At 39.3% G+C, this 11000-nt stretch overlaps 2 protein-coding genes across 6 annotated transcripts in view; one reads left to right on the top strand and one right to left on the bottom strand.

The window, feature by feature from the left end:
- The first annotated feature begins 2216 nt into the window (after window positions 1-2216).
- LOC146555573 (endoplasmic reticulum-Golgi intermediate compartment protein 2-like) lies at window positions 2217-10190 on the top strand. Of its 3 annotated transcripts, none has more exons than XM_085252278.1 (13): window positions 2217-2380; window positions 3403-3533; window positions 3616-3724; window positions 3830-3876; window positions 3974-4041; window positions 4132-4172; window positions 4322-4423; window positions 4570-4665; window positions 4747-4802; window positions 5805-5903; window positions 6033-6130; window positions 6217-6379; window positions 6494-10190. In XM_085252278.1, the coding sequence occupies exons 2-13, from the start codon at window positions 3428-3430 to the stop codon at window positions 6658-6660; spliced, it is 1152 nt and encodes a 383-aa protein (XP_085108404.1). In that variant the 5' UTR covers window positions 2217-2380; window positions 3403-3427; the 3' UTR covers window positions 6661-10190. The 3 variants fall into 3 exon arrangements, with proteins under 3 accessions (XP_085108404.1, XP_085108405.1, XP_085108403.1); XM_085252279.1 differs by having other exon boundaries at window positions 3400-3533; window positions 6564-10190; XM_085252277.1 differs by having other exon boundaries at window positions 3400-3533.
- LOC146555572 (fatty acyl-CoA reductase 1) overlaps window positions 7474-11000 on the bottom strand; it is a 63009-nt gene continuing 59482 nt past the window's right edge. For 2 of the 3 annotated variants that reach the window (XM_085252276.1, XM_085252275.1), the window contains exon 12: window positions 7474-10810. In XM_085252276.1, the coding sequence (XP_085108402.1) occupies window positions 10648-10810 (163 nt within the window). In that variant the 3' untranslated portion in view covers window positions 7474-10647. The remainder of the gene's footprint in view (window positions 10811-11000) is intronic. The other variant, XR_014889222.1, reaches the window with a different exon arrangement.

Here is an 11000-nt window from a genome sequence, read left to right as displayed (position 1 = left end):
TACAATACCCCCTATATGAAACAAAGCATATAACTTCCTGCACAGTTGGCATGGAGCTTATTGTACATTAATGCTATTCTCTTCTATTCAGAACCATGTAAAAGAAGTTATCTTCACTTGATGGTCTGACCCTTAAAGCTTCACAGAGCATGCTTATAGCTTAATTGATGCACAGCCACTTATAAGGCATTTAAATGCAGGGGGAGTTATTTTGTGCAATACTGGGTGTTGCATCTTTAAATAAAGCAATTAAAATGTCCACAATACATGGATAAAAAGTGTTTTCTGATTGCAAATAGCATTAAATACCTATATCAATGCATATGCGCTATCAACACTGACTTAACTGTAAATCCACAACACAGCTGATGAGCTGCAAAGGCAAGAAAATGTAAGTGTGTCACACGGTCTTTATCTTTCCTGCACTGTCTTCACTGTGAAGATCTCTTCAGAAGGCGTTTTCCAGCCTGGTGGCAGACGGCTCAGAGGCATCTTAAATAAAAAATCAAAACACAACATCCAGCCCTGGTATGTCTCCATGGAGCGTGTCTGACATGCCCTACGTGCTTTGTGGTGAATAGCAATGGGACCACCGACCCACAGCTTGATCTGTGAGCTGACAGCACCCATCCCCCCACACGCCCATCTGTGCTACTCTGCATAGTCAAGCAGCCTTGGTGCATGCAGAGGCTCCAGAGTGCTCACAGCACAGAAGACACATGTGAGGTTATCTGCTAATCTCTGCCCATTTTTTTTCTTCTTTGTGCATTTTTAAGCATGCACCAAGGTGTAAACATCCCCTTTGTCTTCAGGATGATAATCACAGCCTTGTTTGTAGTAGATCACTATCAGTGCTTCCTATTATAGGTTTTCTCTCTCGTCAGCCCCGGTGTGAGCAGCTTCATGTCTGGTGTGCAGATCCACCGCATGCACGTAAACACTATTCCTGGAAGTTAATAAACACTTGTGAGTGTAGGCTGGTGCTGATGGATGGACATGAACAGCTCTTCTGCAGAATAAGGTGTAATCAGTGTACTCAGCTTTTTGAAACAGACGAAAATGTTGACTTTGAGTTTCATTGCAATCACTATGAGCACCACATAAACATCTATTAAATGTGTAAATAGGAAAAGAACGTGACAGTCTGAAGGCATTATAAGGAAACATGGTAATGGAGGTATAGGTTACCATTATTATAGATTTTATAACATGCATATTAAAGAACAGGATTATCAGGACAAGCGAATAAATACTACATGAAGTCAGATGAACAGACATGAAGATAATAAATGCAATAAAGATTTGAAAAAGTCTGAAAAACAAATCTAGACAAATCTCTGTGAAAGGGACACCATTGAAAAGCAATACTGGGTGCCCATGACCTTTGGTTCCTCAGGAAGCAATGCTTTAAAAAAGGGTGTGTTTTTGTCATGAAAATCCCTGCATGTTCCCGGGAACACTTTCTAAACTCATCATCTGTGAACATCAGTTCATTATGCCACATATGCCAGTTAAAGTTTTATCATGTCAAGAAGCTAAAATGTGACATATTTTTAATGGAAGATCTTGCATTTTTTTAGAAAGACAATGCTAAGCCGCATACTGCCTCTATTACAATAGCGAGACTTCGTAGTAGAAGAGTCCGAGTAATAAACGGCCCTGCCAGGAGTCCAGACATGTCACCAGCTGAAAACATCATGAAACGAAGAATGCAATGCAAAAAAAAGAATCTTATATGAGACAAAAATGGGAAAACATTCCAACATGTGCGTATTTAGACATGCAAAAATCCTCAAATAAGCATAGTCTATGTACCAAAAGCTTCAGTATGCTGGCTAGTTATCCTGATAATTTTAATTTAATTAGCTAGTGATGTGTTCAATGTGCATATGTATGTAAATATACACATTTCTGTCATTTTTTTCTTGGTTTTTACACACCCAACAATTTTCACTGTAGTTCTATCAATCTAGTTTTACTTAGCTTTAGGCTTAGTGTTTTTATTTATTAAAATAATTTAATATAACTGTAAAAAAAATACACACGTACACATATTGAATATTTATTAAAGCCTGGAGTATTTCATTTATGTGATTTTACTGTATGCTGAATTATGGTGTTACAGCTTCACCTCCTGATTGAAGAGCGCAAGTGCGCTTACTGTGCGTGGGCGTGAATGGGCAGCGCGCGCACGCTGCAAACGTCACGACGAGACGAAACGAGGCAGAAGCCAGCGCGCCCCGCCCCCCTGTGTGTTAGCATCATGGATGAAGGTGTAGAAAAATCTGCCAGGTATGATTTAAACAGTAGGCAGCTGCTGGAAACGGGAGTCCAGGGACTCTGCGTTAAGATTTAACGTCTAACTAGATGACCAAAAAAGGTAAGATCTAAAAAAAATAATCGGCACGGTGTTGTTACGCTAGTGATGGACGTCTGGTTTCAAATGATCGTTAAATGTGATGCTTTCGCCTAATAAAACATCTATTATCGATACTTTTCCGGGACATTTCTGCATACAAACAGCGTCAATTCATATTTTTACTACTCTGCCGTTTCTCTTCGATGATGTAATGCGACAAAAGATATAATAATATATGTGATGTGAGTGAGATATTTTCACATTAGCAGCCATTAACGTCGGCATCAGTGATATATTCACAGTATTTCATTAAACAGAATTCGCTCAAAAGGATTATTATGGACAAATAACTAAAGTAATCATTAATGTAATGGTATAAATGACGTTTTATTGTTATTATTATCATTGCTGTTGTAGAAAAAGTGAGCCTGGTTTAAACAAATTATGCAAAAAACAAATAAACACATTAATAATAAGAATAAATAAAAATAATAAAAGAAATGTATTATTATTTATTGATTTTTTATAATAATAATAATAATAATATATTATTATTATTAGCGATTATTACTTAAAAATACTTCTGGTTCTGTTTAAATAAATATTTGATTTTGTAGTGAGATAATTTTGATAATCACCATGTTTTTTTACAACAATTGTTTTTAATAACAATTCTATGGAACTTTGTTTCTGCCACAATTCTTTTTAGGTGTCCAGAAAACTTCAGGTTATTGCTTCAAAACTTATTCTTGTTGTCTTGACATTTTGACTTACTCACAAGTAACTTAAGTTTCAAATAAATTTGACGTTATTATTTTATCCAGTGTTTAGCATTTGGTCCAAGAGTTTCTTTCCAAAAGGTTCATTAATATTTCATTATTTTTATTATAACTGTAATCTTTTTTTTTTACCTGATCTGTTCCTTCAGCCTTTTTGCATTCAGTCCACTTGTTCGATACATTTCGATTATATTGATTTAACATGTTTGCATTAAACAGGTGTACTGTGTTAATCTGAGGCTTGTTTTAATTGTGGTGGAGGAGGTGGAGAACTGCTGTGAACCTGAAGATGAGGCGTCTGTCAAGAAAGAAAGCGCTGAGCCTGGTGAAGGAGCTGGACGCCTTCCCCAAAGTGTCAGAGAGCTACGTGGAGACATCGGCGTCAGGAGGAACAGGTGAGATGTCCCTGCGAGGACAAGACAGCAGGAGCAGCAAAAGGGAGGAGTAACACTCTCTGCTCATCTGTCTCCTCCACAGTGTCACTTTTAGCGTTTAGTGCCATGGCACTTCTGGCTGTCTTAGAGTTCTTTGTTTATCGAGAGACTTGGATGAAATATGAATATTCGGTCGACAAGGATTTTTCCAGGTGAGATGTTATTACTAGGTTATTAAATGTTAATTAATTGTGACTTCAGTCTGTTTTTCTTTTTTACAGTATGATGTCACGGTAATCTTTTTATCCTGATTTCAGTAAATTGAGAATAAACATTGACATAACAGTCGCCATGAAATGCCAGCGTGAGTATCTCACCTTGTTTGCCGTTGTCAATGTGGAGAAGTTGCTACCTGAAGCGCTTACATCACATTAGCGCACATATTTCATCTCTGATTGTAGATGTGGGAGCAGATATTCTGGACCTGGCTGAAACCATGATCACATCTAATGGCCTGCAGTATGAACCTGTGAGTCAAGCATGTGTCTGAAAAACCTTAAGGTCATTTCTGAGGTGTCGCTTCTGTAAAGCAAACGCTCCTGTTTGTGTCTTTGAGCAGGTTATTTTTGAGCTGACCCCACAACAAAGACTGTGGCAAAGGTAAGGTTTTGTCCAGTTGCGCAGTAAGTTTGAAAAAATACAAAATTCTGGTAATGCCTAAAATTTGGTTATCAAGTTATAAGAGATTTCTTGTTGTTTGAAAGCTTTTAAACTTGTTTAGCTAGTTCTGCAGTCTGTTTGTTTTCCAGGACGCTGCTTCTCATACAGAACAGGCTGAGAGAGGAGCACGCTCTGCAGGAAGTCCTTTACAAAACTCTCCTGAAAGGAGCTCCTACTGCTCTGCCACCACGGTCAGTCTCCTATGGGAAATAGTTTTTAATAATCACGTCTCCATTCATTTTACAAAAAGGCAAACACATAAGTGCCCACTGGATTTAGAGTGATGGATTTAGAGTCTGTTATAATAAAATGATGTGCTCAAACATTATGTGCGTAGGGAGGATGCCTCCATGGAGCCCCTCAATGCCTGCAGGATACATGGACACGTTTACGTCAACAAGGTAGCAGGAAACCTGCACATCACTGTTGGAAAGTAAGAACCTCTGTAGCGTAATAAGCATGAGACAAACATTTCTGATGCTGGAGACTAATAGTGATTCTTGATCTTTTTAAGGCCCATTCACCATCCTCAGGGCCATGCACACATTGCAGCTTTTGTGAGCCACGAGAGTAAGTTAAAATCTGGTTTTCTAATAACACTTCTAATTACACACTTTTATAATCTACAAGCAGACCAGGGAACATTATCTGTCACCATAATCGGTGCTCCCCTCAGCTCTCCCTTTTTCTGCATTCAGCAATAAATACTGAGGAAGGCCGTGGCATTTAAACAATGTTTAGACGGTACTAAGGGACTCAAAGCGTGCCAAGAAAATATCCCATTACATTACCAACAGCAGCCTGATTTGATAAAAGGCAGTGTGGATCCATGCTTTCATGTTGTTTGTGCCAAACTGTGAGCTGAATATTGCAGCAGAAATTGAAATTCCAGGTCTGGTGAGCCTGTGTGAGTCGTAGCCTTAGTTTCCAGTTGACAGGAAGTGGCACCTGATGTGGTCTTTTGCTGCTGTAGCCCATCTGCTTTATGATTTAACATGTTGCACATTCAGAGATCCTCTTCTGCAGTTTTTGGTTGTAACGTGGGGTTATTTGTGCTCTAGTCATTTCCTTCTGAGAACTGGCTCAAACTACTTATTTTCTAGTTTTGGGAACATTCTTGAGATGGTTGTGTGGGAAAACCCGAGTCGATCGGCAGGTTCTGGAATACTCAGATCAACTTAAATCACATTTCTTCCATATTCTGATTTGAACATCAGCAGGTCATCTTGAGCGTGTCTACATGCTCTCATGTGATTGTAAATGCAAATATCTAAACAGCCAAACAGTTGAACAGCTGTACCTCAAAAAGTGGCTGTGAGTGTATTAAGCATTGTTCTTACACATTTAATAGGGAATAATTTAACAAAAACCCCTGAAAACATTAAAGATGTCAAATATGTGAGCCAGATTTAATGGCATTGGAGATAAAAAGTGTTTTTCTGTTACTAAAAGAGACCAAAGTTGGCCAGATGAGAGCCTTAGGAAATCGAGCTTATAAGGTCCTGCTACTAGTTAGAATGATTGTCCACAGCCTTGATTGAATCTGAGGGTTCTCTCATCTTTGCATTACAGCGTACAATTTCTCCCATCGAATCGACCATTTATCTTTTGGGGAGGAGTTACCAGGCGTCATCAATCCTCTGGACGGCACAGAGAAAATCACATATAACAGTAAGTCACATGATTTCAGAGGATAAAACATGCAGGAAACATTTGAAAAGGATTTTCCATTGAATGAATGAGTGCATTTTTTTTTTCATAAAACCCTCAATTATTGTTTCCTGTGTGCTTGCATCCCAGATAACCAGATGTTTCAGTACTTCATTACAGTGGTGCCCACGAAACTGAACACATACAAGATATCCGCAGACACACACCAGTTCTCTGTGACTGAGCGAGTGAGTAGCTGCTAAGCGCAGAGCTTTAAACACAGCCCAATGTTGTGACAGCAAGTAGACTAACCACCACAATGTCTGCTGCCAAGGAACGGGTGATAAACCACGCCGCGGGCAGTCACGGTGTTTCCGGCATCTTCGTCAAGTACGACACCAGCTCTCTGATGGTGACGGTCAGCGAGCAGCATATGCCGCTCTGGCAATTCCTGGTGCGACTGTGTGGTATAATCGGGGGCATATTCTCCACCACAGGCGAGTGGGCTTGGACATTTAGAGCAAAACAATTAAATATGGTTCTAGCTTTGAATTCATGCAGTCATTTTATTCTTTTTTTTTTTTTTTTACTGTGCTCTTCTCACTTTTAAGGGATGCTTCACGGGCTCGTTGGCTTCTGTTTTGATGTCATCTGCTGCCGCTTCAAACTGGGACTCTACAGGCCCGGAGAGGTGCTAAACCAGGACGCACAGCTGCACCAGATGAATAATCTGAACCACCACCATACTCCTCTGCTGGCTGACAATCCCCCTCGGTAGTAGACGCCGATTCCTCGGCCTGCACGGGTGACCCGACAAATAATGATCACAGTTGCTGCTTTCTCATCAGAAACTCGAGTTCGGATTTTCAGATATTTGTTTATTTATTAGAGTTTATAAAGGTTTTTCCATTGCCAGCATTACCGTACTGTATATCACAATGTTTTTCTTCCAAATGACCAAAAACATAAAAAAAAATAGTAGAGTTAGCACTAACTATTGCACTGTAGGAGAATGTGTACCCTGTGACTCTGGTCACATTTGATAACGGTGATGCTGACAGTTATGTTAAAGTTTAAATTCCCAGGAGGTCATTAGCACCGCTGGTTTGTTTCACAGCATTAAAGTGTAAAAAAAAAGAAAAGAAAAAAAGAAGCCCAAAACAAATAAAAGTTGATTCCTAAATGAAATAACATGCAGATGGTTTTTAAACAGGTAAACCATGAAATGATGGCAGTCAGGTTCAAGAAGGATGACTGAGCAAGTGTCATGTTGCCTATTAAGCAATCCTTTATAAGGAAGACTTATTTATTTTATTTGACTTATTTCAATAAGTCAAGAATGTCTTTAGCAGGTCTACCACATGACATGAGTCTTTATTTAACAAAAATTGAGCCAATGTGTCACTAAATAGGCCCTTACTGCTTCCAGGAGCTGCTAATCAAACCTGCTTGATTAACTGATCATCAGCCAGCTGGCTTGGTCAGAACTGAAGTGGTTCCAGGAAAAATATATCTTTCGATTTTCATTTTCTCCTCTGTAACCATGAACGAGTGAGCTGGAAGGCGAGCATGAAAGACTGCAGCACATGTGCACCTTTACTCTTCGAGTTTATTTCAGTTTTGCCAAGCAGACTTGAAAGTGTTGTCAGAGCAGGGAATACAGGCAGTCGGACGTTTTGCAAATGACACCAGAAGAAACATGAAGTCATTGATTAAGTGATGCCGTTTGTTACATACAGTAACAGTAGCTCCAGTCTGGGGTTTATGGCACCAACAGTGCTCTGCGTTTGAAAAAAAAAAAAAAAAAAAGAAAAGAAAGAAGACAAGACAGACACACAGAAGAGCAAAACTCCATACTGACAACATCATTAATATAGCCCTGTAGCTCTTTGAGAACAATCTGATGCAACTGCTTCACCGTGCAGGCCTTGTACGACGTTTCGGGTCTGAAATTAAGAGGACGGTTATCATGATTTCACCAGACATGGGCTTTGCATAAACATTTAGTTTTGTCCCTTTTTCTCCCATAAAGACTCATCACTGTTAAGTATTTTTAATTCTGTCAAGAGTAATGCCTTGCAACATATACCATACTGTACACAGCTGTCTCATTCTTTCAGTAAAAATCATACCAGCCGGTCACACTTTTGGTACACTCTGTGGGAAGCTCTGAAGACACTCAACCAAAATAAATCAACAGTCAAATAAAAGTTTTTGGTAATCTATAAGAATAATATGCAAGCATCTATTTACAGATATTCCAAATATGCAGAAAGGATGTAATGCCAGTAGAGTTTTAACGTGTTCCCAGCCCTTTACTTGGGACTTTTTAAATATAAATCTGGACTCATATCTCATGGCTCTGTCTTGGTCCAGTTATCTAGTTTTTACTCAATTTAGGAAGAATAATTTGAAACTGGGTCATGAACTTTCACATATATATGCAGATGCAGCTCAACTCTGATTGCTCAGTGCCCTGCCCCTTTAAGACGATGAAGCTGAAGTACTCTGGCATTGGGGATACAATGCCAGCTTAGATTGTAATTTAACCAGTACTTTTAAATTAATTATTCTGCAGAAGCCTCATATTCACACTGTATGTGATTTAAAAGTACCTCACGAGTCTTTAGATATCTTAGTCTGCGTCCAGAAATCAGAAGAGAAAAGAGCCTTAATCTGCACAGGTGTGGGCCTTTTTTTCCTTTTTTTAAACTGCAAGCTGTTGGACATCCCAGTAACTACTTCTTTCCATTTTCTTTGGATCTACTGAAGTTGTAGTGTGTGTGTCTCTTATGCACTAACATAATGTTAAAATCACAGTGGTAAAAATCTTTTTTAAACAATTTTCCAGCAGTGTTTGAAAAACCAGGGCTCGAGATATAACAACTGTATTTATAGGAACCTCAAAATCGGACATTGTCTTCTGAACAATTTGACCCATTTCCCCAAAATTGTTTGGTTTGGTAAATAAAAGTGCACTCTGTTGTGCAGCAGGCAATAATTTCATCCAGACAGTTTAGATTTTTAGTGGTACCTAATGGGTACTGCCAACTCAAATTTCACTCATGTTTACCACTGTGACAAGGCTGGTGAGGTCTCCTCAGGATTTCAAGTGACCTGACTTTCTATGCAATTAAACTGCCCTCTCCAACCCCACGCTGTAAGGCGTGGCATTCCTCAGGGCTCAGTACAAGGCCCACTTATTTTCTTTCATCTTCCATTGGATCATTTTAAATATGCATTATTAAATGGATCCGTTTGTCGTAGCAGTCCATTTCTCCATTCTGTGAGGTGAGGCATCTCTTATGGCTTTGTATTTAAAAGGGTTTTAGGAAGAATTACTTGAAATTGGGGCATGACTTTTCACTCATATGCAGATGACACTTTACTCTGATCACTAAATCATAATTAATATCTCAGGAGCACTGAAAACATCTCTGGATAAGTTGAATGGGTACCACTGCTCAAATATAACTCATGTTTACCACTCTGACTTGATACTACACCAAACTGCCCTCTCCAACTTCACTTTATAAGGTGAGACATCCCTCAGGGCTCAGTAATAGACCCACTTTTTTCCCTTTTTAACCTCCACTGTGTTGTGCACTTGCAACAAGGGCATGAATTCAGGCTCCTTTGCTGCAAGTAGCTGCAATGGTCTTCAACTTTCATCTTCTATACTATGAGGCATTGAACCATTTTAACTGAATCACTCGCTCCTGCTTTGCCTGTGAAATATCTTTCCCTAACGTGCTAACCTTTTGGGGAGTCGTCTTCTTACAGTTTGCTTAGAAACTGTTGGGAAACAATGTGCAGTATATACTGGGCTATACAAATAAAGTTCACTCTGATTTACTCTTATTTATAAATTCTACACAGCCAAGGTCTACCACATATAGTCGGACTAGCCTTTGGCGCAGGTATAAAGATGTAAAAGTAGTAAACTTAGTTTCAGTACAAACTGCTGTACAAACAGGCAAAAAAGTGGATGAGCATTCAAACAAGACGCACGGACATCAACATCTGTGGTCATAAATAAGTGACAACTGTAACAATAGGAAAGGTGGCATCTGTATTTGTAGCCATAGGTGACTCATGTAGTTTGAGTTTAGCTTTAATACTATTCTTAATATACTTCAGATCGGTATTAAGATGGAAAACCACCGGTGAGTTTTTTTTGGGGATGTTAAAAAGGCAGTAGATGCACTCATTGCAAAGACATACAGATATCGGAATCACCCGTGTATTGAAGACAAGAACTGGAGATCCCCACAGTAAAAAAACAAAACCGAAAAAAAAAAAAAAAAACATGAACTACAATGATCTCATAGAAATTTTCCTCCAACGATGCAGTGCCAGTATTATTCAAGTATGAAAAAAAGTACTTACAAGGCAAGGCGATGTATTGAGATTTAAGAGGGTGGAAAAGAAAATGGAAATCACACGAAAGGCTTATTGTTGCATATATAATTGGCCACTTTGAGACGAAAACAGTAGGTACAAAATGAATGACAACACTTCTTTTTGGACGGGGTTGGAGATTGAAGAGTGCACAAACCGATGACAGATATCCAAACTGAATGCTTAATTCATGGCTAGTAGACCTCATTTTTCCCTTCTTCTTCACATAACTGCCACCCCCACGTGTGCAGAGCCCCGCTTGTCCACATTAAGAAGGATTTAGAGTGTCCACAGTGGATGTTTTCCTCCTGCTGACAGCTAAAGGCGAGGGCTGCTGACTCTGGCTTGAGGCGGTGAGGAAGACTCAAATGGTTAAGGTGCTGGATGCACGGAAGTAGGAGAGGAACTTGAAACAGAGGCTGACCACAAAGTACCAGATGTTTCTGGCCATCTGGGAGCGGGCGATAAACACCCTCCAGATGAAAACGATCAGCAGGGTGTTGAAGGTGTAGCGAATGTTTCTCAGTCTGGAAGAAGACAAGAGGGAAGCAGATTAAAGACTTAACATACAAGTTCTTAAAAAGCTTAAAGATGTAAATGAGATGATAAACAAGGAAGCTTGTGCATAGGTTTTCCTAATTAATTATCACAGTGAAATTCTTCCAAAAATAGAATGATAACTGGTGGGGAAACACATACTTGAATCCTGTACTTTTG

This window comes from Mchenga conophoros, linkage group LG17 (genome assembly GCF_057382185.1).
Source record: "Mchenga conophoros isolate Kocher_MC1m ecotype Shallow Benthic linkage group LG17, M_conophoros_male_GT1.1, whole genome shotgun sequence".
NCBI lineage: Eukaryota > Metazoa > Chordata > Actinopteri > Cichliformes > Cichlidae > Mchenga > Mchenga conophoros.
Note: the sequence above shows the minus strand (reverse complement) of the source record. Positions and strands in the feature narration are given on the sequence as shown.